The 27,957-nt window shown below is 40.2% G+C and overlaps 1 protein-coding gene across 5 annotated transcripts; it reads right to left on the bottom strand.

Moving 5' to 3' along the window:
• Nucleotides 1-2: 2 nt before the first annotated feature.
• On the bottom strand, nt 3-20,884 carry PTER (phosphotriesterase related). Of its 5 annotated transcripts, none has more exons than XM_066198358.1 (5): nt 20,801-20,884; nt 9,642-10,116; nt 7,662-7,927; nt 4,124-4,264; nt 4-832 (listed from the first exon to the last, which is right to left on the bottom strand). In XM_066198358.1, exons 2-5 carry the CDS (start codon nt 10,071-10,073, stop codon nt 622-624), a joined length of 1,050 nt encoding a protein of 349 aa, XP_066054455.1. In that variant the 5' UTR covers nt 10,074-10,116; nt 20,801-20,884; the 3' UTR covers nt 4-621. The 5 variants fall into 5 exon arrangements, with proteins under 5 accessions (XP_066054476.1, XP_066054455.1, XP_066054448.1 ...); XM_066198351.1 differs by lacking the exon at nt 20,801-20,884 and adding an exon at nt 19,704-19,789; XM_066198369.1 differs by lacking the exon at nt 20,801-20,884 and adding an exon at nt 16,037-16,211.
• Nucleotides 20,885-27,957: the final 7,073 nt, after the last annotated feature.

Genomic DNA, 27,957 nt, shown 5'->3' with positions numbered 1-27,957 from the left:
GGTGATCAAAATGCTTTATTCAAAAATATATTTTTCCATGTATTTTTTTACATTTTCAGTTACAATTAAGTAAATTGTTAAACTAGAATGAAACATTATCTTTTCAGATTTATTTGAGATTCCTCTTGTCTTCTCTTGTCTATGGAAGCTAATTAAAAGTTCCAGACCTTTCTTCAAGTATTACTTAAAGAATATGAGGATAATGAGAAGATTGACAGTATTACAAGGATTAAAAATCAGTCCCTAGAGACAGGAAATTTAACTGAAAATCGTAATTTCCTTCCAAGTCCAGGTGACGCATCTTCAGAAGTAGTTTGGAGGTAACATTCAGTAACAGTATTAGACTATGCTTTTGAAACAATTATTTTCAAATTTCACTTGAAAAGATTCTGTAGGTAGGCTCATATTCAGCAAATCATTCATGAGCAAACTTTCAGAAGGGAGAAAATGTAAAGACAGTACACAATTTTGATGTTGTAATTAAAAAGGAAAGTTATAATCAGTTTGTTTGCATCTACTTAATAATTTTCAGTTTTTCGGAATTTTTTTTAAACAACTGCTCTACTGAAATCTGAATTTTATCAAGCTTCCTTATAAATCAGGCATATTTATTCATTATGCCTACTTAAAAGCCAACCACCGCTTTGGATTTGCTAGGAGTATTTTATCAATTTTATCTTGGGATATGCCTCTAATTAGCATTTTAGGAACTATATTTTTAAAGATATGTGAATATCCATGACCTCCATATTTCATCAACCTGTTCTTGGTGTGCACATCATGAGCCATCAGAATTCTGTCTTCATAGCCTTCCTCAATCAGCATGCGAACCCTGCAAAAGTTAGAAGCATCCCTGTCAGTGAAAGTTCTCCCTGCAGCAGCACAGAACCCACCAGGATTTACATTTCTTACATTACTGTAGTGTTGGACTATATTAAAACATAGAAAATACTTAGGTGTTCAGAGGATATACTCCTTACATTTATCTGAAAATAAAATGCATTTTTTATTTCATGAAAAATACCCCACCTCTGAAACACACCACCACACACATCAAAATGGAGAAGTAAAACTCTTTCCTTTTGGAATACGGCTTTGCCTTTCAAGACCCATTAAGACCGCAATGGAATTCAAGAACTTCAGCACCACCACGCACAGGACACGGGTTTTATATAAATGAGTAAATATTAATTTCCTACATAAATTCCTTCTCAGCAGGTTGCTTCTTGCTGCTGTCACAAAGCTGGTCCCCTTCCATTTGCTAATGAGCAGACTCTGTGTGTGACAGGTCTTTAAAGGAGCCTGGTTCAATTATATAAATACTTTCATATCTTCAGTTGGATCCCATTTAGCAAAGCAGGCTAATAAAAACTTGAAGTTGCCAGTAACATCCTCCATATAGACAGTTATCATCAAAACACATTTCAAATATGTTCATCAAAGAAGATAAATAAGACTGGCATGGCACAGCACTAGCACATTCCAGGAAATAAGAGGAATTAATATGGCAGTGCAGCAAAACAGCCTTGGTAAAACAACAATTCAGCTTGGAAAAAGAAGTAATCTTTCTGGTCACACTCTTATAGCAGGACTACTACAAGTCCTTCTGTTCCATGTTTCCTTCAGGTAGCCTTACTCCCTTGATCAGCTCATTTTTAGCATCTACACTCCTGTATTGCATGACTGTTAAGTTTCTCAGTAAGCTTCCATTTAGTTTGGTAGAGGACTGCAGCACTGAAGTGACAGGGACTGACAGACCAGCCCTGGAAAGTGCTCATTCCTCATGAAGGCCTCCAATTCCATCAGTTGCCAGCACTGTGAAATTCTGTTCCTTACCTTCCTGACAATGCTTTGATCAGCAAGAAAACAAAAACTAGCCTTACAAGTACCCATACTGTATCTGAAAGCCCTCACTGACAGCTTTTATTGCAAGCAGTTACAAGGAGATACATGTAGCAGGATCTAATCAGCATGGGCAGCAGAAAGAAGGCAAATAGGATAGAATTTGGTAAAATGTTATTGTTTTTCAAAAACCCACCATACATTGTGCCACAGAGAGCACAACACTACATAAACCACAGTCTTACAACATCACAAGAATCTCCTCCAGCCTGAAATACAGAGAGACCACAAGCCAACTAGAAAGTAAGAGCAATGGCACTGGAGGGACTAAGTTTTTGCTGACAAAACATGTTATTAGAATCACCTCCTTTAATAATACTGGACTAATTTCATGGGTTGGGGAGGCATATGATCCTTTCCATTCTGTATCCATTGCTCCTTTTTGCTCATTGCCCTATATTTAGGTAATACCTGCTTCTGACTCCAAACTGCCCCAGAACAAAAGTCAGTGTTTTGTTCACATTGGCAGTAGACAGCAGCCAAACTGCTGAAGTACACAGACGACTAAACTGTGTCAAGTAATGACTACAGAAGTTTGTGTTTTGAACAGAAAAGATGTGAACAAGTATTATCCATTCAGTATTTTCATTTAGAGGTCAATTTTATTTCTACCTCTGTGGTGCTGTTTGACAAAACAAAACCCTAAGGAGATTACCCCAGCCATCCTTAGTCCACTGTGGATGCACTGACATAACTCAAACACACTGTGCAATGAGACGGCAAACCTTTCATCTTTTCCTCATATGAACAGTCTGCTGTAAGAAATACTCAGACACTAGAGAGTTTCAGGAGAGACAATGGTGGCTGAGCAAGTATCATGGATGGAATGAAAACTCTGCCACGGTTGAACATGCACTTGTTAACCAAGGCCTTGTCTAGTCCTCTCTATATATTCCCCAGTGATGCTGTAGATGCTGACTTTCCATCAGGCACAGGAGAGGGCAGGAGGCACAGCAGAGAAAGCAACTTTACTCCTACTAAATGAGAAAACTGTGGATTCCTTGCAACAGTTTAAAATACTGAGTGCAAGACTGAGAACACTGTTAAGAGAAAAACAGTTTCTAGTGTGAAAAGCAGCAGCAAACACTTGGGAGGGTGGAAGAATAACCACAGCACTTTCTTAGGAGAGAACAGTTTGAAAATAGATTAGTTTCAAGATTAATCTGACAATGAGGGGGAGGGAAGCTATGTCTGAGATGAAAGGGAAAGCTAGAAGTTACTTCGTAAGTGATCAGCAATCATAAAATCTTTCTCATCAAGGAGTGGAAAAACTGTCTGTGACTCTGGAAGGTAAAAAGACACAGGCAGGATGGCAACCCACCCCTGAGACACTTGCCACTTCACTGCTCACAGACATTGTGGACAAACAGCACGGCAGCATCACACCTCCAGATGGAGTGGAAGGAGTGAGGTATCCATTCCCGGCTCATCCTACCTTCTCTCAGACAGTATCTGTACAGAATGTATCTCCTTGGCAAAACTTTGTGTTAGCACAGCACAACAGATTTGCTGTGCAGCTGAGCTAAGACTGCAGGTGCTGATGAGAAGCAGGGAAGAGGTATCCTGCCAGTGGGGCCAATATTTTCACATTGTGAGCGAGTCTGAGGAGAATGGGAGCTCTGAGGAGACAGGAATCACATCCTTCAAAACTGAGAAAGGGCAAAAGGACAAAGGGAGGAAACGTGATAGAGTGCTTGGAAGAAAAAAGGCAGTTTTTCAGGATGGAAGCACAAATCCATCCAAAAAAAAGCAATGAGTTTTGCTGGGTTAGCAAACCAGTGAGGAGATATAACAGGCTCAGATGATGTTCAGTAGCAGCACTAAGTTTCCAATACTATGTTTCAAACAGAAGTACTTAATCCTACCTTAAATGCAGTATTTCCAGCCTTTTTGTTTTTACAGACTTTATAAATTCGACCAGATCAGCATGGAATTAGGACAAAGAATGAAGCTAAAAAAGCTCTTGATCCTCTTCTCAAGTAACTTCCTACAACAGTAAGATTCTGCATCTTCCTCTCAGACAGAAGAAATGATACATGCTGCTCTAATGGCATGACAGCAGTACTGGAAAATGACATTATTTCAGTATGATAGAAGACAACGCTGAACAACAAGCAGAATCACTCTGCAATGGTCTTCAAACAAGTAAAATATTATTTATTCAAATAATATTTTTTTATCAATGGCCATGCTGTAGCTAAAACTGCACGGGAGCAGATACCTTGCAATTCTTTCATTGTCGTTCGGCATGTCAATATCCGGATGGAACTGATAATGAAGGAATTCTGTACCAAATAGGTCATACTCTAAGTAACATCCAAGTTTAGCAAATTCGAGAAGTTTCTTTTTATCAAATATGGTCCTGCAGAACATACATAACACAGAGTCAGCACTGTAACAGGAATAAGACATCTTATGGTATGAGGACAGGTATTTTGTGACCTCCTAATTGCAAGAAAAAAACCAAATAATCTAAGATTCAATTCACCCATTTGAAAAACAGGACTTCTGTTTGACACATGCAACTTTAGACAATACACAGAATTGCCCTTCTTACATTCATTTGGGATTTCATGCGTTAAAAAACCAAAACAAAACCAACTCTTGCCCCATGAAATAAGGAAAACCTCTACAGCAATCTTTAAATAGAAACAGGAAAGTTACTTACTTTTGATATCATTAACCCTCTCAACAGACAGCCTAACAAGGAAGGACATTTAAGGAGGAGGTTAATTCATAGTGATATTAAAAAAAATTCAAAAAAGACAATGGATTACATACACAAGACAGATTTACTTTCCCAAAAGAGTTACAGGAGACAGCTTCATACAGGACTTGTTTCATTCATCACACACCAGTAATATACAACTTCATCTTTAGTTTCTATTCTGTACAGTGATGTTTTTAGATTGCCATTAGAACAGCAATATATCATTGTTTGCACTGGGATCTGGCCAGAACGCCTTAAGGAAATGCTCTCACCAAAATATATAGTGGCACTGTGAGTATCTGGGACATGGGCTTTGCAGCAGATTTGAAAAGTGAAGAACAAAGCTTCTAACATCTTTCATTCATTGGGAAAAGAACAGCAACAGAAATAAGAGTTCTCTGGAATATTTTGGGTTTTCTTTGAACCATTTTTACTTAAGTCTATATGCTGTCCAAAGAAAAACAAAAACACTCAAATGATACAATTTTATCTTTATGGCTGCTACAATTTTTTTTTTAAGAAGAAACCAAATTTCCACAAAAGCAGCACAGTTAACCAAAAGGGCAGTAGTTTGTTGGGGGATTTTTCTATTATTGCAAATATTCATGTCACAAAGCAGTTTTACCATATACAATTACATCACAGTCTGTTGCTATGGAAATGACTGATGTCACAATTTCAATATTATGACCTAACAACCGATCAAGTAGGAGGAACAGATGGGTTGAGAGAGAGAAAATCCATGTTCAAACAAGCCTGCCATCAGCAGGAGTGTAAGACTTGCCAACTGTAATTAATAAAAAAATGTTATTTTAAAATAAATGTTACAGTTTACAGAGACAGAACATTTATCACCAAATGAGTTTTTAAAGTGCAGAGCAAAAGAACAGATTATTTTAGATCTAGCCCTGCTTGGTTCACAGGGACACAATCACCAAAGTATCAATCCTGTGCACCTGGCAAAAACATCCAACAATCTATTTCAAAATCACAGCCAGAACAGTTTCTTTTGAAAACCATTGCTACTGTCATGCTTTTGGGTCTTCTATCCCAATGAAGAGAACTTAGTTTTATCAGACACTGGGTCCCACTGCGAGCCACAAGGATGTAGCAACAGCAGCAGTTCCCAGTTCAAACTGCTGATCTCTCAGCTGGAATTGGGTGTTTGGGCAACACTGTCCCTGAACAGCCCTGAGTTCATGGAAAAGGAGGTGAGACATGGTGAAGAACCCTGTAATTTGGACCTCAGCCATAAACACCACAGGGACAGACACCAAACCGTTATGATGCCCCAAATTCATAACAGTTGCTGTGAGTCTTCTAACGAAAGTTACTCAAGTGAGTTGAGTCAAGATGTTGATCTCCTTCATCACCTTAACCCTCAACAAATGCCTAAACCCAAGGCTCAATAGCTGTTGCTTCCAGCCTTTTAGTACACCTTAGTTCCACTATGGATACCTGCTTGCTTTTGTTCTAAGGTGCTAAATTGCAAGACATGTTAGCTAGCATTTTAGTTTTATCACTTAATTGTAAATCCACTGGAAAACTACCATTCTGTCTATGTGAAATGCAGACATGAAATATGGAGCTATGTACAAATTTATCTCACATTTAAGGGACTGGAATGCTCCCACGTGGATTTTTCTTACTGGAGGAGACTTAAAATGTTAAATGCACATTGCAAAGCCAAACTTCACAGTAGTTTATGTTAGAGCAAGTGCCAACCTGAATGTGTGAGAGTAACGATAGAAAGAGATAAAAGGAAATGTCATATTGTGCATCAGTGGCTGTTATTGAAACTGCACCTCTGTTTTCCTACTTATATTGCTTAATTTCCACCAATTAATTACTGAATTCAACACCATTACAAGAGTGTATAAGAGGCAAAAGGCCATAATTGTGTGTTTATGTTGTACCACATATAATGGCTACATAAGTACTGATGTCTGCAGCTTGCTCCGTCCTCTTTCATAAAAAGATTTAAGTAATCAGTTTTTCCTCAAAAAAGGGTGAAAAATACAGCTACAGATACAGTGGAATGCTGGTAAATACAAAAAAGGATGTAATTTATAAATATTCAAATATACTTTCATGGCATGAATTTTATGCTCCTAAAATCCTCAAGTAAACAAGGTGTTTCTTATTTGCAAATAAGAAACACCTGTAGCTCAATTTGCAAGCTCTTAGAGCCTGTAACCATGAGAAATTTGGAGAACAGTGCTGTTGCCTGTATTACATTCACACTGAGGGCAAACAATCCAATTGCTGAGAATCATATGACCACAAATAGTCTCCATTATTCAGCAACTGGCCAAACTAATCAATGCTTGGACACACTCCAGCTCACCATGAGCAACACAAGGTCATACAAACCTGATTGGGTAATAGAGGCTGTATTTCTAAGCTGGAGAGAGAAAAGCATCCCAATTTCTCTCCATGCCTCATGTGGAACTCCTGGGTTTTGTTCTCAAGAAAACTAAAAGTTAACTATCTGGTCTATGCTATGAGCTATCCAAAACCCAACTATTTTCTTTTTAAGCAGTATTTCCTCTGTCTGGTAGTAGAATATTAAAAATCTGCCTTTTGCTTTGATCCAGACTCCAGCCAAATCAAGGAAATTTCCATTAGCTTCTGTGAGATTTTGGCAAGGCCATTAAGAGTGATCCAGTTTTCAAAAACACTGGAAGCCCAGCAACTTCCAACCTGATTTAGTGAGAGCTGCTCAGTGTCCAGTGCTTTGTAAATACAGAAATTTGTGCAGGGATACAAATGAATGGAATTCCCATTTTTTAAATGTGGCTATGGTTATTCCCAATTCCTCTGCTAGGCATTCAAAGACGGCATTTAAAATATCAAAATCTCTTATCAATGTGAATCGAAAAGCTGATCCTGACTGAAGTGCTGGAGGCAGATCAAGCTCTATATAAGCACTTATTTTTAAGTCAGTAAATTTGAGGATAACATTCTATGTCAACTTTTCCCAGTGTAGTTCTGCAAAATCCCAGTGAGCTGTGGCAACACTGCAGGAAGCACAGAACAGTCTCCTTACCTGTCGAGGTGAGACATGACTGTCTTTGAAGCATCAGCCCCAGCTTCCTGCAGAATGCGGATAATCTGGAAAGGGGAGTCGCTGTTCCTGCCAGGATGGATGATAACAGGGCACCCAAGCTGTGACTGAGCCTCTGCTGTTGCCTGAAGCACTCTGTGTTCACTTGGAGTCAAAGGCCAGGAGCATCCTATTTCTCCCACCACACCACATTTGATATTAGTCCCATCTGCTCCTTTGAGTACCTCATCAACAATAATCTTTGTCAGCTAGAGAAGAGAAAAATCAGATTTTTGGTTATTATTACTATTTGTGTTAAATACCATCAAATTTGGCCTATGGACGCTGGGCTACTTAAACTCCCAATGTCTTTCTGAACTTATTTAATTAACAGCTGGGTGTGTGAAAACACTGCAGTTTCTGTCAACTAATATTATGCTAGCCATTCACTAAGACCAAAACAAACACAGAAGCAAATCAATTTAACAGTATCCAGTCACACATTTGTCCAGGTGTGCCAAAAAAAGCTGGTCTACACATAATTTGAACTCTGATTTAGACAAACATTAGGTTTGAATTTTAAAAAAAAAAAAAAAAAAAAAAAAAAAAAAAGGTTAGTTTATCCAAAACCTTTGCCTTGCATTCCTGGATTGCCTCCAGACACAATTCAATGTAATTTTTGCAAAACAAGAGATCAGAGAATAAAGAAACCTTGTCATTCAGTAAGAGAAGGGAGCAACTCCGGCAAGCATCCTGAAGAGATAAGTTTAAGGCAAAACCTGCTTATGGGAATGCCAATGTAAAACAACAGGAGCTCTGCTGACTTCAGAACAACAGAAACAAAGCTCATTTGACAAATTTACAGGATCAAAATTAGCCTGCTTTAGAGCACACATAGACAAAAACCATCAGAATCTCTTAATAAAACTACTTTGTTATACAATCTTTAGTTTTTCTTTCCCAGAATAGGCCATATATATTGAGCATACATTCAGAATTGAGAGCACAAAATGGCACTGATGATTGCCTACCTTCTAAGTGCTGAGTACAGGAAATCTGTGCATCTCCATCAGTCCACCAAACACAGAAGGGAAACCTTTGCCTTGAGAAATCTATTTGTGTCTATGCTACTTGTATTTATTTGCATTTCACGCAACGGAAGAATATTTAGGAAAAGCAGTACTCTTGTGTACAGTTTGGGTCCAGTTTTGTTGGCAGCACTGCTCAAGTTTTGACCATTACTTTTTAAAACTAATTTGACTCATTTGTAAACTGTGACAGACCTTTTTTTAAAAAAGTCAGCTCTATTCATACACATTCACAGCCTCCTACCTTGGAGAGTTCCATTCCCTCTTCTCCTCATCACCACATTTTCTTAATAAAAGATGACTATTTATTATTACAGGAATATCTAGGGACCTCAGTTATTATTAACACATTGTCTTAGTCACCATACAAACAGACTGATGTAGACTATGCCCTGAAAAGTCTGGACAAATAATAGAGAGAGCTGTAACACATAGCCTGAGCAGAGCAGTGATTTAGAATTGTCCTAAAAATATTGCAATTATTTATGCTATTTACAAGAATACTGGGTAAACTCATTGGGAAGCAATTAGCCAGAAAAAGTGACAAAAGAGATAGCAAGGATAAACTCCTTCCTTAAAAAATAGTAAAAAACTCAAGATAGTTGGTAGTGTACCAAATGTCCCCACAGGACAAAACACTGTGTTTTCCTTTCACTGTTGCATTGTAACATTGTAACAGAGAAAATGGAGCTTAAGGACTGGAAATTCTGACAAGTAACCCAAGCACACGAAAGTAGTGCTGCTCCAGTTATTACACACAAGCAGTAATGCTGTTCCTGTTTTCTATGCTGAGCACCTTTGTATTTCATCTATTTTACTGGAACTTCTCTCCAACTTTGGCTTACCCAGGGATAATTCATAGGACAGAGGCACTGAAGCAATGGTTAGGACTTACCTGCTCCACTGTCATGGCTTGTGTTTGAGCAGAATGAGTGGAATCCACATAAAACCCAGCACCAGCAATAATATGAACTCCAGTTTCTTCAGCAAGTTTCTTCAAAGTAATCACATCCCGGCCAATTCCTGTAGTTGTGTTTTCCACAATCGTCCCACCACCTGCTGCTTTAAAATGCAGCAGCTCCTCCCTCACAGCGTCTGTTTCCTGATACAAAAGAAGGTTTTCTTTATGGCTGTAGGGATTTTGCTTAATCCAAAACAAGTTCTTCATCTCAATGGGCCCATTAGACAAAGGCTCTTGGCCTGGAGAAGGTGGACAAAAGCAGCTGCTGTAGTTCATAGTCAAGTGTTCATGAGTCAACGTATAGCCAAGACAGTCTGGCTCCACAGGGCCCAAGACAGTCTGCACTTTTCCGCTCAAAGACGGCATTTTTCTTTAACAAATGGAAAAGAATATCAGATCCTAAAGGAGTCTGGGAAGGAAGAAGAAAGGAAACAAAACTATTTCAGAAAGAGCAGTGTTTTTCCCAGGCAACTTCTGAAATCCCTCCTCCCTCTTGTACATGTACCTACACTCTGTGTGTGTTTCCCGGGATGTTTCCAAAAGCTATTTGCAGCAGGGTGGTCAATATGAAAACAAGGCATTTATTTTACCCAACTGTGCTTGTATCAGTGCTCCAACAACATAAACACATCACATTCCAGTACATGGCAATTGTCATCACTTATTGTGCTGCAGTCAGTATCACATCCAGATAAATGTTTCCTATTTAATAAAACCACTGTATGTTCATTTAGGATTCTTTGCTCTTCAGCAGCTGTCAAATTTTGTCGGCTTCAGTCACCAGATGAACACACTTGGCAACAAGGCTGAATATTCCTTACTGGTATGTTCAGTATGTTTATGTCTGGCCTCCAAGACTCAGTGTCCCCCTCACATGCTGAGGAAGCTGTCTGTGCTTGGGCACCTTGTCTGCCCCTCCCTATGTGGAATGCAGGGGTGGAGGTGATAATATGCTCCTCTGGCTTCAGCAGGGCTCAGGTTCTCCTACCAGCTGTGTTCTGGAGGTCTGGAACAGCCCAGGACCACTCCTCTAAGGCTGACAACAGCCACCAATGCTACAGCAAGGCCCACAAACAGCAATGGAGAAGCCAGAGAGCTTCAGCGGGCAAATATTTTACCAGTTAAGAACAGGCCTTAATCGAATATTTTATATGTGGCTCAGCATCTCAGACACTTTTTAATTCATCTTTAACATCAATGAAACAATGTTACTTCTCAAAACTTCAAACCAGCAGTGACAAACACTGCGGCTACAGTCTGCACGGTTCATGTCAAAGGCCCACTGCCAGTTTGGCTTAACTCACTGCAGGTTGGAATTAACTGCAGCTCTCCCCACTGGGATTTTGGTTGGGTTTTTTTTCCTTTTGAGAGTGGGGGTAGTCCTGACTAACCAGTTCATGATAGATCTTCCAGATGCTAGTCACAAAGGCTTGAGGATATATAGTTAAAATCCCTAGTCAACCAAAATCATCAGTTATGAAACAAAATACATGTTTAATCATGTCCAGAGGAAAGGACTAACTAGAGCATGCATTATTGATTAAAGAGAGAGGTCCTTCCCATTTCTGCCTCCCTTTTAGTGAATAATGTCATAAACACGGGTTTGTTACTGGTAAAGCCCTCAGAGGACATTTTCCTTTTAACTGCTGAAGTTAATCTACCAGGATGACAGAAAAACTGAAATCTGAAGGGCACTGAACTCTGCATATCAAAGGGCACAGGAACATCAAGATCTCTTTGGGGATTCTTTGATCTCATGAGAAGCAGTCACTGTCAGAGCACCAATACACAAAAGTGACCCAGCCCCTGGAAAAGGCAGCTGTTGCCTGCCCAGTGAAGTCTGTAGTGCTGATGCTCATTGTAATATGATGAGTTTGCCATCCATAAAAAAGAGAGATTACTGACGATGTTTACTTGCTTTGTGTAAAAGCAGACTTAGGAAGAACTGTTCTTTTAGGAATTTTGTTCCTGAACTAGCATGTTAACTTGCTTGAGAAGGTAGAAGAGTAATTACTCTCATAGAACAGACTGCTGGCTGATTAATAGGATGATTTATTTTTCTTCCAAACAAATTAAGAAGTGCATGATTTTAGAAAATATTATTCTTGAGCAAATAATTAAAAGCAAAATACCTGTCTTAGTCAGAAACTGCTCCTAACTGCAATTCAATTAAGCAGTCATTACTTCCGTCCTTGAAGAAGGCTGGTGCTCTATATAGAGCAACCCACTATTTTGGAGAAAGTTCAGTGATCTGAGTCATTCTTATATGCACAACTTACATGCAACAACAGCAAAGCAACTGACATAATTCTAAGCATTACTTTTGGTTTTTTTTTTTTTGCTCCCCCCTCATCTTTTTTTTTAATGTTAAATACCTACACTCTGGCATTGAGTAAAACCCTGACAGCACAGAGTGATGAATACCCTCTGCAGTGGATTCACACTTCTCTTTCCCCATGTTCACTGACAATTTTCCAATTCATTTATTAAGTTAGCAAAACAAACTGATATACAATTAAATATACAAGTATTTAATTTCTTTTAATAAAACTTGACACAAATCAATTACCAGTTGTCATGTCAGGTTTCTCTTACGGCAGACACCAACCTGTTGATTTTTAAACTCTAGATTTCAGATTACAGCTCACATACAGAATTTACAAAACCTTTTGACTGAGGCCAAGGATTTTTATAAATATAAGCATTACAAAAAATGGAAATTGACACAAACAGCATTTAAAGCAGGCGTAATTTTATGTTAATGAAAAATATATTAATGCCTGTTCCTGCTTACTAACACAGTTTTAGAAACCCACTATTCTTAATAAAAGAAATATAAAAAATAAAGACAGTCAACAACCTGTGACTGGAATTATTTTTGAAACCACTGTCCTGGTATCTTCCCTACTGTCATTCACATAAAGAGCCTGCTATGATGCATTATTCCTATTAAAATTCTCTTGATGGAATCAGAACTACATGTTTTTAAAACAGATTTTAGGTGCAAATAGCTTTCAAACGGAATAAGCATGTATATGTTACTACAGGAATCACTGTTTGTGTGGTTTACTTAAGACCTGCATGCCCTGTTTTACACAGAACTTCCTTTCGAAAAAGTTTCTTCTTTCGTACACCAAGGACTGCATTCATATCACCTCATTTTGCCATTTAAATGATGTACGTCTACTACAGAACAATCATCTAGACCATTTTCATAGTGGAGATGGAAGGACATATATATAGGCAATTCATCCAGCTTATTGTGAAAGCCTGTAATAGGACAGGACAAGTCACTTTCTGTAATGTTATCCTCCTTCCACAGACTAAGGAAGAAGCCAAGAAACAATCCAGGATGAGACAAATATATTTCAAATGGTTCTACATAGGATCTGTGAATTATATTTCCTTAATCTTAACCTGTCTGAGGGGATGGGAAAATGTGCCGATTTCTACAACAGAAGATAGATAGGTAGGTTCATATCTGGCAATAACAACTATTTTGGTTTTGAAAATCGCTAATTTATGTGTTGGTATTGCCAAGGAGCTCCTGCACAGACCAAGACCTCTCAGCTCTGGGTGCTGTATAAAGAGAGAAGTAAGTTATATTTCCTGAAAATTACAAAGTCAAACTAAAAAAATGAGAAAATTGCTTTAAGATATAACCAAAACTTGTATTATTTCACAAAAGCCATGAAACACTGCCCTATCATTCTTGTAATAAACTCTGGACAAATCTTCATAACCACCATGGTACACAAAATACGACTCTCACCATTAGCCACCTATCAAAGCCTGGCGAAGTAAATATTTTTCCTAGAGGTATTGTTAAGAGAAAAGAGACTTGCTACTAAAAAGGTCATGGTGTTGCATTCCTGACTCTGGCAAAAACTCCACTGAGTTCAATAGATGTTTTGCTTGAATACTGATGACAAGATTTATGTTTCCCCTGTTCCCATGTGAAACGTGCACTTCAGTCATTGTGTCATTTTAATGGCCTTGTAATGGGAAGCCCCTCTAGGTTTGGATTAGTTGCTTCCTACAGTAATCTCATATTGCTGAAACATTATAATCACATAAACACAGTTTCCATATGCTAATTCTGCATTTGTTTTGATTCGGTAAGCACATTTTAATGGCATTAGCACAGATTCTCTGTAGACTGGTGTGAGAATCATTTCATTCCCGTTACATTACAATGGGAGATTAGTGCAACATTAAATGCACATTGCTGCGACATAAAATTACAAATAAAAGCAAAAAGAATGGCTCAATGGGTATTAACTCTATCCAGAAAAAGTTAAACACAGCTGCCGTTTAGAAACAACGGCTGCCCAGGCTGCATCAAGAGCATTTCAAGTGGGTCATTCTTTTATAACCACACAGCCCTGGCAAATGTGACATAGAACAGGCTGACTATATATTTACAGATGGAGGAAATGTTTTCAATTTTCGATTCTAGTTTGAGCAACCCCTACAGAGCATGGAAAAGCCACTAATTAGAAATATGTGACACATCTGTAGGAAATTATTATTAGTTAGTCTATGCTGTGTCATCTCACCGTTCCCCATATGTAAACATTTTGTGACAAGGGAAAAAGTTAGCAAGACAAAGGAAGAGGAGAGACAGAGAGTAAGACAACACGTGTAGACTATGTCAGGAAGAATTTAAAAAATAAACTTAGCTTTCTCTTCCCTCATGTTTCTGCCAAGCCTGTAGAGGTTTACAGAAAGGAAGGAACTCAATACTGCCCACACAGTTCCTCCTCTTCCCCACCAGACAAGCAAGCTTTCTAACCTCTCCAATGGATGGATGCCAGATCTGCTTTACCTTCTTCAAAAATATATTCACGAGTGCTAATTAGGGTGCAAAGACGCCTGAAACCCAGCACTCCCCTCAGACACGGATTTCAGTAAGCATGGCTTTTTTGCTCATGCATGTTGTCAGGGAAGCACAGCTACAGGGGCTGTGGAGCTGAGCTTGCCACAATTGGGTGGCTGAGTGCAGCAGGAGGACAGAACTTGCATTTGCTCCAGGACAGATGCAGATTCACCTGTCATTCAGTCCAGCAAATCCCTGTGCACCAGTCATCACAAAGGTATCAAGGAGCTATGACACTGTACTCCTACACAGGCACTCTCACACCATCACTAGTTTGTGTAACATGAGGTAACAACACATCTTTTGCTGTTTTTGGGTTATTCTGCCCAAGAAACAGAATTTGAAAATGAGTGGAAGTACTGAAAAAATTGAGGTTTCTGGGAAAACTCCTGTCTCTCCTGTAGAAATTGCAGGTATTCTGCTCCAAAGGTGACAGATTATTTTAATTAAAAGTCATAAATGTTCTTTCCTGTCTTCAGAATTGCCATTAGTCAGAAGTGGCATTTCTCTTTTTCCTCTCCCAAAATGGAGCTATGAAAGCACCATTTTGCTGAACTTCAAACTAACTCAAGGCTTTGTGTCCTAAGCAACAATGTCACACAGGAGATTTTTCATGTCTTGAATAAAGTTCTTATGAGACAGGAAGAGAACACTAATGTTGCCTCTCTCCCACACAAACTCCTCCCTAATCCCACAGGAGCATTTGCTGCAGTTCTTCCTTCCCTTCGTGGGACACCTGCACTTTCCCACCTTTGGGTGGCTGTATCTTCACATAGCATGCATACAAACCTCACCATTTCGGACGTGTAAACTCTTGACTGGGGAGGAATTGGCCAACAGACTCAAAGCCTAGACAACTCTCAGAGGGATTATTTAAAAAGCATCATCTACTCTACCTTGCCACATTTCTTCATGAAACACACTATTCTGGAAATACTCAGAATAGTGGGTTAATATTGTGGCCTTCAGTAACCTACCTCGGGTCCCCAAACCATTCAAAAACATATTTCCCTGAGAAGTCAAGCTAAAAGAAATGCTAAATACTGTTTTTCACTAAATTTTCTATAGATGGTTTGAGCAACCAAAAACCTTTACACTACAGAAGTGAGACGGAATACTAAAAGTAAGACTTTATTTATATAAGGTTACAGTACATGCTATGAAAAAGAATTAGGAGAGCTTTAGCCAAGCATTATATAATCCAACCATGATAAAGAGAAGTGCCACCAAAATATGCAGGTACACACACTCCACAGCAGCTACAGTGCTTGAGTGGCACTGTCAATGTTCTACAATCTAAAAGCAAAGTCACTTAAATTTTAAGAGAAATGTAAACACTAGTACACATATGGCAAAGGCCAGTATCTTGACCCCCTGCCCTCAGGACCTCCAAAAAGCACACTCAGATAAGGAGCTGGGTAAGCGAGAAGCAAAGCTTTTAAATGTTCACCTGAAAGGAAAGAGAAAATTCTTACAGCATCTCCCCTCTGTGGTTCAGCTCGTGGCAGACAGACCTCCCAGCTCTGCATGTCTGAGGGTCACATTCTGGCTGTAGCCAGGCTTTAAGCCAGGCATATCTAAATCAGATTGCTTCCTAACAGTTGAACTGCCACACCAGGATAAGCGCAGTGTCTTGTATCAGTCTCGCAGAGTGGACAAACCTTGGGGATCAAAGCAAGCACGTGTGATTTGCCCCGAGAAGCAGAGTCCAAGTCACTTTGTTTACGAAACTTTGCTCAATTTTTTTCCAATTTGGTTAAAGTTTAGCTGTTGTGACCAGAATAGTCAGACTTCTATTTTACCTTATTTCTGTGCAGATAACAGTCTCAAAATCTAGGCTTCTCTGAGCAAAGTCACATTGAAGTTTCTCTTCCTCAGAGAGATCTGAGACCAGCATACCCCTAAGTGTTTTTTCATTAACATCTCTTTAGAAGAACTTCAGGGGATTTTTCATTTTGGGCAGCTTCCAAAATTACTCCTGATAAAAGGTCAGATAAAAATTCTCCTCCAGGGTCAAACATTACATTAATTATATTTTACATGCACACATAGTGTTTTTAGGCCAAAAATCAGAACTGAAGTCACATTATGCTATATGCAAATATGGGCTAAGTCCTGCATGTTGATACGTACTTTCATATTCTTAAGACTTAATGGACTCACATTTGCTTCTCAAGGGTTCTGGGGTACAAGCACATACTCTCTTTCTTGCTAGGACAACAAGATGTAGGAAAAAAGTCTCCTTTTCAGGAATGCATATCTAGCCTTAATTCCCTCTACATTTCAAATTTGTAACAAGCATACGTCTAACTCCACTTTTTGCTGTTATTCTCATTGACTTTCATTGGTTTTCTCTCTATTTAAGGTCACATACATGCATTTTCACATGACTTTAAACATTTCAGTAAGCATTATCACTCACTTGTACAGTCCTACAGAGCCACACCAAATCACTCTATGATCTTTACAAGCCGAAATGCACCAAACAAATCTAAGCAATGGATGAGTGATACGCATTACTACCTCTTGATCAAGACTGAACACTACTACTATCTAGAAAAAATCAGATGAATGAACCTCAAGTCAGTTTTTCCACAGAACACACTAGCCACTGATCCACTGAGACCTGCAAAGCCATGCATGGTAGAAAAGAGCATGGGGATTTGGTTTACTGTCTCATTCAATATCACAGACTGCAGCAACTAAAATAAGCAGGGGCTTCCAGAAAACCACCTTCTTTACTAGGGTGTGATGAGTTTAGATGCACAGAACTAAATTCAATGTCCCACTATGGCAAACAACTCTATCACAAAATTTGCAACCAATCTGAAGACCTAATGGGAAAAAAAAAACCACCCTGAGAAAAGCCTTTGGACTGTGACTGTTCTCTGTGACTGTATCAGGAAATGGAAGCTGTATGTCCTTCTCAAGGTCCCCTTCTGCCCTAAAGAAATGAGCCCACACAAGAAAAGTTAATGTAAGTCAAGGGAAAGCCCAAAGCTGATGGGTGTAGCTCAAGGAGCAATCTTTTACCTCAGAGACTGCCTTTTCAGTCTGCACAATTTGTCAGTGGTCAGTCAATGACCTCTACCTTATACAACTCCTGTTGTTTTTAAGTTCTTACCCCCATCTGGGTACAACAGTGGAACACTAAGAACAACCAACACAACACGCAGGCTGACAAAACTGTCAGGTCTCCTACATATCCTTCTATTTCTTTTCCAGGTATTGCTGAATCTTCAGTCTTAACCAGAACTGGACACAGAACCCTGCCACTGTTATGCCTTTTTGAACCACATAATTTCTGAAAGAAGATACGAACTCAGTATTTTTGTCCTGGAACCTATTACCTGTTTTTCAAAAAATCCTGGCTACCCAGTCTAAAGTGAACAACAAAGAACAAAGTCCTGCAATAAAGTTTACAGAACACCAGAATTCAAGCATTAAAACCAGTTGAAGATCTCCAGACCCATCTGAAGACAATCCATCTGCCAAGAGGTACACAAATCACAGAAAAAGAGATAATACATTCCTTTCACTTGATCACTAATCCTCACTGTAGTGACTCTGGACAGGGCAAAGACAACTGTGGGATAAAACAATTCTCCCTTTACATTTTGAGGAAAGAGGTGAGATCCCAAAAGAGCAGAAAAAGGGAGTAGTTTAGCAGGTAACATACTGTTCTTTGATCCTACCTCCTCCACAGAAGTTACTTCAAGAAAAACCCTGTGGCTTTGGCTACACAAAAGTAGGGTATCAGAGTATATTTGAAAAGAGTGATTCTACATTTCTGAGATCCAAGTAAAAAATTGTGATTTACGTAAAGTTGCCATCAAAGAGATGATGGTGGTGGTCTCTCTTCTTACTTCCTTTTCATCTGAGTAGTTAAGTACTTGTGAAACATATTGCAGCTATTGTTAGGATAAAATGCTTTTCTTGGATTATGACCAACATACATATTACTATAAGACCAAAGATATGGCCACTGCTTAGAAAATTCTGAGGAAGCTTTTAAATTTGTGACCAGAAAAATGACATTGAAGCAGAAAACCTACCCTACCAGTTCTAAGATGTAATTTCTTCTTAGAACTAGAGGGACGGGATACTTCCCTTCCCTTCCAATACAGCTTGAAATCCAATTTTCCAGAAATGCAGAAAACGTAAAAGAGCTCAAAACTGTTCTGAGTCAAACCAGAGACTTGAACTTTAGATTTCCACAGTCTAGATGGATCTCTAATTCCTCCATACCAGACAGGTGGCCAGTCTGATACAAACAGAAGTCTCACTGTTTTCATGAACCTTAAAAAGCCTTGGTTTCATCTGACTAAAAAATGAATTTGTTCAGTATTTCAAGTCCTGAAAGATGGGAAAAACATTTTAGATCTACATCAAGTGAAATAAGGAAAAAAAAAATCACAGACTGTTCAGAGGCATAGTCCTTTAATAAACACAGAACTCACTGGAGCCATATGTTTCACTCTATACTGATTTTTATGTGTGAGAAGCAAGCTGATGGCTCCCTAACCATAGAGGGAAACTGTGACACTTGTTCCTGCTGCACCATGCACTAATTTAATAAATTAGCACCGGTCACCTACATGAAATACAATTAAGCATCTGAATGCCATTGTTGCCACCTTTGATTATAACATGAAAATGAATGTGATGATGGTGATAGGATGGCAAATATTATGTCTGGTAAATTCCAAAACATGAGATGCATTCATAATAAATGACACTTATGTAGTCTTTCATAAAATAATCCCAAAGTACCTGACAAAATGATACAAAACTACTTATTAGAAGCATTGCTTCACCCATCACTGAAACATAGCCCCCAGCAGAAAGAAGGCAGCAACCTTTAAACACTACAGAACATATTATGACAGAGGACGTTGAATAATGAATCTATCCAGTGTAAAGCAGAAGGGAATTCCAGACAAGTAAAACAAAATTTCCTAAAAGTAATTGATTTCCAGCTAAAAATTTGTTTCGTTCAAGAACTGTCACAAGCATACAGAACTGCCTCTAGCATACAGAAGATACCACCCTTAACAACAGACACCTGAAAAAAAAAAAAAAATTATTTTTACAGGTATCTTAGAGACCATACATACATTCAAGTACTTGCTAGGCTCCTCAGAGCTCCTCACCAGAAGGACCTGGATGCTTCAACTAAAGACCAAACTAACCACAACACAAGACCTGCTGCAGAGGGTTTGCCAAAACCCAAGGCCACTGCCCAGCAGTTGGCTTTGGCGCCGTGCTGAGGCACACTTGGCAGGGGGAGCAGAACCTCCCTGGCTCATGTTCAGCCTCCCTCCCGCAGCTCCCCGAGCCGCTGCCAGGGGAGCAGCGAACCTGCCACAACTGTGTCCTGGAACGGGCAGCAAGCCTCAGGCCACCGAGAACATGCACGGTGTAGGAATCCCAACTGGGCACACAGGCAAGTCTGGAGCTCTGCTGCTGAGCCTCGACAAGCTTAAGCAACTCTGGAAGCCTCTTGCAGAGGGCTGCTGGTGCTTCCAGATGGAGAGGCAGCTGAAGGCAGAATCTGAAGGTCCCAGTTTTGGATTGAGGCATTTGTTCCTTCACAGAGACACCCTCAGGAACTGTTGGGAGAGGAGTACTAGAGAGGACGCAGTTCCAATATTTAACTTGTTATGGCTGTACAAATATTAAATACCAGCACTAATAATAGCAGCGTAGCTGCACTCACACAGTGAAGCCGCCTGAGCTTGGGGCTTACTCTGTTGGTAGCTATCATCTGGTGCTGTAAAACGCTTTTGCAGAGACGAGCTGCCCGTCCCCTCACACTCCAGCCGTGCCGCGGGGCTCCCCGCAGGAGCCCTGCCTGACCCAGCGCCGCCGTCCCGGCCACCTCTGCCCCTCGTCCCGCAGCCGCCGGGGCAGCACGGGCCGGGCCGGGCCCGCCGCAGCCCTGACCCTCGGCCCGAGCCCGGCGCTGCCCGCCGCTCCGCGGCCGCCCCAGCCCCGAGCACCGCCATCGCCTCCCGCCCTCCCGCCTCCGACCGTCCCGGGCCAGCAGCGGAGCGAGCGAAAGCCGCTCACTCTCGCCCCTCAACTCGGGCGAGGTTTCCCGGCCCAGGCACCTTGCCGGGCCGAGGGCATCAAGGGCGAGCCCGGCACGGCTTTGGGCCGCGGGAGGTCGCGGAGCGGCTCCGCAGGCGCTCCCCAGGCCCCGCTCGCTCACCACGCGACGCGGGCCGGCCGCCGGCAGCACCGCACCCCGCAGGGCCCCGGCTGGAAGAGCCGCGACCGCCCCGAGCGGGGCGGGACTTCCCGGGGACGGGAGCGAGTGGTGGAGCAGGCTGGGGGCGGCGGGGCCTGGGGAGCCCGGGGTGCCGGACGGGAGGGCGGGAGGACGGCCGGGGAGCGGAGCGCTGCTCCTCTGCCTCCATGCGGGGAGCCTCCCAGCTCGTGCCCGCTCCCCGGCCCCAGGAGTTCCCCCGTGGAGTGAGGGGCAGCTGTGCTTTGTGTCATCCTTGGCTTCTAGTACGAATAGGAATCGGTGGCTGTGAGCATCCCGCCTGTCCTTGTGCGTACCCTCTGTTTACACAGAGAGGAGGCTGGAATCCACTGAGTCATTTTGGGGAGGCGCGGGGGGGGAGTTCGTGCTGAGTGCTTGCGCTTGCAGGAGGCAATATTTTCTAATATACCCTTCAATGCAAATAGGAATGTTGAAGAGGCACTTCCAAGGATTTTCACACAGGATGATAATGACTGACTCTGGAAGAAAGTGCAGGTCGAGAGCATGAAATGAAAACACAGCTAACATCAAGTTAGAATCATAGAATCATTAAGGTTGAAAAAGACTACCGAGATCATAGAGTCCAACTTTGACTGAACACCACCGTGTCAAACAAATCTTGGCACTGAGTGCTATACCACTTTCCTGGGCAGTTCATTCCAATGCTTTTTAACCCTTTCAGTAAAGAATTTTTTTCTGATGAAGAATTCATGTTCAGAATCCTTTACCGAGGATCTCAAAAGTGTCTTATTTACCTAAGGCTCACAGCATCCAGTGTGGTAGTATTCCATTTTATAGAAGGGTAAACATGGTGGTAACGTGACTAGCAAACGCACAGGCGACCACTCTAACCCTCGCACAGAGCCAAACCTGCAGCTAAGTCACCCAGTGCATTGTGGAGGCGTGTAACCTGAAGTCAGGAAGTGGACCTCAAGCTTTTCTGGGAGAAGTACTTGCACTTTTCGTTGCTGTCTGTTCTACTCTGACTCTTCCTTGTTCCCGTTTGTAACAGGCTGTGGCCAGCACTGAAGCACTATGCCAGCAAATGGATTCTTGAGTGCCTGCCTTTAATATGGCCTGGGGGAGATGGATCCTAGCTTTTATTCAGATCCCTGATAATCCTGTGATGCAGAAAATGAGTGGGCAAAACTGGGAATGGAAGCCAATGCATGCTGATGCATGGGCCGTTTATCACCTATCTTACAGTGAAGGACAAAAGTGGAGGTAGTGGATGAAAAATGAGGAGGGTGCCAAAGTAAACAACTTTAGAGAGGTAGGAGGTAAAAGAAAGTTGTTCTTTTATGAAAGTGATGGAGAAATGAAATTTTGGCTTAAAAAAAAGAAAAAGAAGAAAAGAAAAAGGGGAAAAAAGGCATTTTGAGAAAACTAGACCTGAGGGTTAGAGTCCATCCACAATGACTACTGATATTGGTGTGGGGAGGACACAACCTTTAGGATCTCAACTAAAGGGAAATTACTCTCCAGTAAGGGAAGTAAAGATGAAGACAGGGACGCAATTGAAATGCTTGGGATCTTTTGAATTGGCATCCACTCACCAGGAATATGCAGTAGTGATTAATACAAAGAGATGGCTGGAGCTAAGTTGCTGGGATGGTTCCAGTTGTCCACATCACTTGTTTTTATTTGCTTCTCATATGAAGTCAGGTGGGTAGGGGTCCTACAAAGATTAGGTGGAGATATGAAGGCCTGTCATTTCTAATGGCTTGTATTTCAACATGTTCATATTGCTGGGCAGTCAGTGCAGGAGAAATTATGTATGAGAGCTATGTTAAAAATAGACATGCAATACTTCATGGAACATCATTTGTCACTGGCCATATCCAACCTGTTTTAAAGATTTGTGATGAATTTTACATAAGGCCTTCTACATCTTCTACATCTTTTGTGTTTTAAAATATACAAACAGTATTAAAACTTGGGTAGGGGCAAAGTAAAACCGTATTCAAACTGCATTTTTACACATACAGAATGAGCTTCTTTTTAAAGCAATCTTCACTATGTCCAAAGCAAAGTAAGATACTATATTTTTACGTCCTTGACTTCAACCTGCTACGAAACAGAGGCTTGTAAACATAAAGTAATAGGACTGGCTCGTTCAGACCAAATGCATAGTGAACAGTGAAAACAAGTCAGCAGCTGGCAGAGTCTATACATGTGACGCTTGGTTCACAATTTAGGTGATATACAACCTTGTGTAATGTATCTGGCATTTGTATCCACTTTTCCAAGTCTGAAAACCAGGCTGTGGTCTTTCTAGAAATATTGAATTGGTTGCTAGACTAAATGTTTCATGAATTTGGGGAGTCAACCCACCACCCTTGCCCTCCAAAGCCTCTTAGCTATACAAAGAGCAGTGACAACTGTCAGTAACATCACAAGCTAAAATATCCATGTTGCATAGCTCAGAAACAAGGAGAAGTAGTTTATTATTTAAAAAAAAAAAAAAAAAAAAAAAAAAAGAAAAAAAAAAAAAAGGTGTTCTTTATTTTGCCAGGTCTGCACTAAAGCAAAGCTTGATGACAGTAGTTTTTGTAGAAGTTACAGTTTGGTAAGGGTTAAATCATGCCTGTGCTTTTGTCCACCTCAATCATGGCATGACCATAAGGAGCACTGAAGCCAATGTTCCTTTTCCATTTGGGACACTGTTGTAAACTCGGTCCACTGTTTAACAGTAGACACAAAATAAGGACCAAATACTTGGAATGGTTGAGCTTCAGTAGCATTTCTTCTCTTTCCAAAGGTGTATGAAGAAGAGAGCCGATCAATAGTTGCAAGATCAGGCCTGGGTGACCCAGGGGAAAGTGCTGTCAAGGGTCTGTACCCAGAGGGTGCATAGGTCCCAAAAGCACATGGGTTTTCCCAGAGCAGAGAGGCTGTGAGAGCCACTGGCATCTGGGTAGCTATGGAAACAGCTGAGCCACTACTCTGGGACGCCAGGGAGCAGGACCCCTGAGACTGAGTGATGTCTTCCAGGTTGAAATCTTCTGCTCAGGGCTCAATTTCTCAGGTGATATAGAAGATAGAGAAACCATGCCATGTTTTAGTTGTACTCAGAGAACAATTGATAAGGTTTACTCAAGCTTAAATGCAATATTTTTCTTCTTTGAAACAAACTCCTTTTAGGGAGGACTGTGGTAACAGTAATACACTACAAAATTCATATAGGCCAGCTGGGCTGCCTGGGGAAGCTGTGGAGTCACCATTCCTGCAGGTGTGTAAAAGACATGTAGATGTACTGCTTAAGGACATGATTTAGTGGTGGGCTTGGCAGTGTTAGGTAAATGGTTGGACTCAATGACCTTACAGGTCTTCTCCCGTCCAAAAATTCTATGGTTCTAAGATTCTAATGTGACTGGAAAACCAGACAAAATTTCAGGTACAAACAAGTGCTTCTTCAATATCATGCTGTAAATGAGGAGTTCTGATATGACTTGAGGACAGAAAATTCCATTTTGCTATAATAAAACTTAGTGACTGAAGGCCCCCGATTACTATTAGTCCTTCTTCAGAGAGATAGTAAGCACAGCAAGGAAAAAGAGGCAGAATGTAATTTAGGCACTATTTGTGCAAGGGCCATTGCAAACACAAGCATTTGCACATGCTGTTTAGAAATGGGAAGTGAGGGTATCTTTTGCACACATGCACCATATAACCCACAAGTTGGTAGGATGACAGAGCATAAAAAACACTGCAGAGATAATTCATTCAAAAAGGGAAAAATAAGAAAAAAATTAATCCTCCAGGGAAACCCTTTATTGATTATGCTCTTTCCAAAGGGATTCCATGAACTTAGAGGGTTAGAATGAATAATTTCCTTGTCAATCTGGCATATGCCTATTGCTCTTAAATGACAGAACGACAGACAGGACTCCTTCTATGCATGCAGGACATGAACAGTATGGTAAGTAGGGTTTTAAAATCAACCATGACTGTTTGGAAAGGGCTTCAGGTATGACTTTTTTGTTTAGGAAATGGGGTTTTATTGATTAAGTGTTATTCAACAATGACAGTTACTTTTTTTTTTGAAAAATTCTGATGTACTGAAGATGTAGGTACCAGTCTGAGTGTTAAATTGCAGATGCTCAAAGGAGCAAATAAAAATTGGAAGAAGTGGGCAATACATAATATTTAAATAGAAATAACACAAAGCTATTCATTAACAGCAAAAGTAAACATGTCTCTGGAGGCAAAAGGCAGAGCAATGCTGACTTTGTCTAGACTTGCTTAATCCTACATTCTTAGTTATTACTTGGGTTAGTGGAGGGTATTTAGAAAAAGCCAAGCTAGGCTGATCATTAAGAAAGTTTGCAGAATTCAGCTTAATGTTATTTCAGAATACCATTGAATTCAATTCTCTCAGCACCTTCATCTGTTTTCCTTTTGACTGGGCTAGAAACTCTAAGCAGCTTGTATGATGGTACCTCTCCTGTTATCTTGTTGATTAATATTTTAGGAGCTAAGTATTTTCAAGCTTTTGTTTGATCCAAAAACAATTTTTTTTTTTCCCAGGGAGGAGTACACAGACAAGTATTCCTGGGAGTCTGTAAGCTTCTGAGGTGTTTTCAGCAAAAAGTGCATGTTCACCTTCTGTGTTAAGAGAAATTTTTTCAAAGACATGTACATAAGTTTACTGGATCTAGATGACAAGTGACTGCACAGACTTTTTAAAGAAAATGACAGATTAAAGTCACATATAATCTTAAACTGCAGGTGTCTTACTGTTGATGATGACACACACAGTAGAGGAACAGAAGAAGGAGAGGAATGAAAAGGAGCAGAGGAGAGGAAAGGTTCACTGACAGGGTGGAAGATGGACTGGTGGGGAAATGTGCATAATTTAGAAGGGCTGCTGGTCAACAGCAAAAAATTCCCAAATAAACATTTCTAGCTCTTCTCAATGAACATTTTTTTTTTACAATGCAACACAAAAATAGAGTAAATTTTACTGTTTCACTCACTTGTATTGATTTGAACATCATTTTATAGTGCTGTGTGGAGGAAATTTTGGAACAACTGCTGCTTTGTTTCCAGCTCTGTGCTAGGGTGACTTCATTCAGTATCACAAAATTCAAGCTTATTTCTGCTGGTGATCAGTGATAACACACATGAGTAAACCAAGAGTTGTCACTTCAGCCTGCCACTTTACCTTCATTTTTTTGATAAATCCCAAGAGCTGCAGATAAATGACTTTGATACCATCTGTACTTGCAATTAGTACCAAAGTTACAAATATGTTCATGTGGATGTAATTGAGGGCAAAACTTGAGGCTGCTAGATTTCAATTCACTGTACAAACACAATTTCATCCAGTTATTTGACACCTTTTAAACTTTATGTCTTTAATGAGAAAAACTGAAAATGAGAGAACTCTTTAATGAGGGGAATTGAAATGGAGATGGCTCGACAGGCTCAAAGTAAGCCATAAAAGGAGGCTAGACTGTTTTGTTTTCCTACTAATTCACTGGATCAAATCCTATCTCCTTAAATCAGTTCCCTACCTCCCATTTCTTTATTGGAAACATGATTTGTTCTTTATTTGCCTCAAATTTCCATTGCTTAGCTAAAGGGCTCTGAAGGTCACGAGGTTGCTTATGTTTAACAAAAGATAAAATTTGGCTTACAAGCCTTTGGTTTATTTGCTTAAAGCACATTTTTATTTTGTTTAAATGTTTCACTGTTAATTTGGAGGCAGGAAGATGCTATAAGTAGTGTTCTTTAAACCTATGAGTGAATTTAGGGGCATGGGATCAGGTCTTCTATGCCCCACTCTCTAAGTAGGCTTTTTGAAATTAGTGAGAACACTGCCCTTGTTCTGTCCAGATGGTTATTGAATTATGAACATTATTTAATAGAAGACACAACTGATGGCAATTTATAAGCATATGAAGTTAACATGAGACATTCAGGCTGCAATCCAAAGTGGAACAGATGGATCTGAAATTGGTTAATGCTAGATCAAGGAAAGCTCAAGTATTTGTACTTATTAATGCTATCTGGGTTACCCCTGGTGATCATGATGCACCCATGCATGCCTAAGCTTGCCTGAACTTTGCACTAAGGTAGCCTGATCCAAGGAACTGCACCATCAGCAGAGGGGTTACCACACAATGCCTTTAACCATTTCCCTGTTGGGTTAAACTTTGATAGTTCTGACTCCAGCCATCCACATACTGAAAGTTTTATTTGTGAGGACTTCTTTTTGTAAACTTATATTGTTTGTCTATTTTTTTTTCAGAAGTAGGGTTTCTTTATTTTCCCTTCTTGCAGCATGGCCACCTGCTACCACTTCAGCTTTAACTGCATCTTCTTGATCTTTTAGTCTTGCTTGTTCACTTACTTGTTGTTTTCACCTGTCTCTCTAAGTAATAATAAGCATACATCTTTCCATGCTTCAATGTCCAGCTTCTTGCTTGGCTCTATCTTCTCAGTTTTTGCTCTCTGTCATGGCTCATGAGACACATAGTTCAAAACTTTCTTTTAGAGAATGAAAGAGATTGTATTTTCTCCAGTCTTCTCCTAACTCCTCACTTTAACCTTGGGCTTTTCTCTGATTTTTTTTTAAATAAATCAATGCCTACCGCTAGACCAAATAATTGCCTCTCCATACAATGTAATATATTACTATTTCATATTATATTAAAAATTATATTAGTTTGTGCTTAGAGCTAAAATGTAATACAGCTTTAGGCCTTACAGAATCATGTTTGGGAGATTATAGAACAATTGTTCTGATCCGTGAAATTAACTACTGAACACTAATCACAATCAGATTTAGCACACTATAAGGGGATTCAATTAAGAATTTAAATGCCTGAGAGTTTTACTTTTTGATTTGCAGAACGGAAGCTTACTCTTACCAACTCTGACTGTATTGCTTTCCCTAACACGTGCATTGAGGACAGTAATTTACACTGGAATACTTTTTTACTGCCTCTCCTTCTGGACAACATCAGTTTACTTGAAGGGACAGTCTCTCCCACTCCTACTCTGTTGTCATATTTTCAGTCAGTAATGGTGCTGTAATGGTTGGTCTGTGAGTGATCTGGAAGGTCCCTTGGGATCAGATTGCTGTTTAAGAA

Source organism: Chamaea fasciata, unplaced genomic scaffold, assembly GCF_029207755.1.
Source record: "Chamaea fasciata isolate MVZ Bird 193981 ecotype frontalis unplaced genomic scaffold, bChaFas1.0.hap1 SCAF_1, whole genome shotgun sequence".
In the NCBI taxonomy this organism is placed as follows: Eukaryota; Metazoa; Chordata; class Aves; order Passeriformes; family Sylviidae; genus Chamaea; species Chamaea fasciata.
This window is presented reverse-complemented; position numbering and strand designations above follow the sequence as displayed.

What these genes read in the sequence shown, in the direction of transcription:
- PTER (XM_066198358.1), bottom strand. Translation starts at nt 10,073, where the DNA reads ATGCCGTCTTTGAGCGGAAAAGTGCAGACTGTCTTGGGCCCTGTGGAG. An exon ending in AAGCCATGACAGTGGAGCAG is followed by an intron (nt 7,928 to 9,641) that starts GTAAGTCCTAAC and finishes TCTCTTCTCTAG; the next exon opens with CTGACAAAGATTATTGTTGA. An exon ending in GACAATGAAAGAATTGCAAG is followed by an intron (nt 833 to 4,123) that starts GTATCTGCTCCC and finishes TAACTTTTGCAG; the next exon opens with GGTTCGCATGCTGATTGAGG.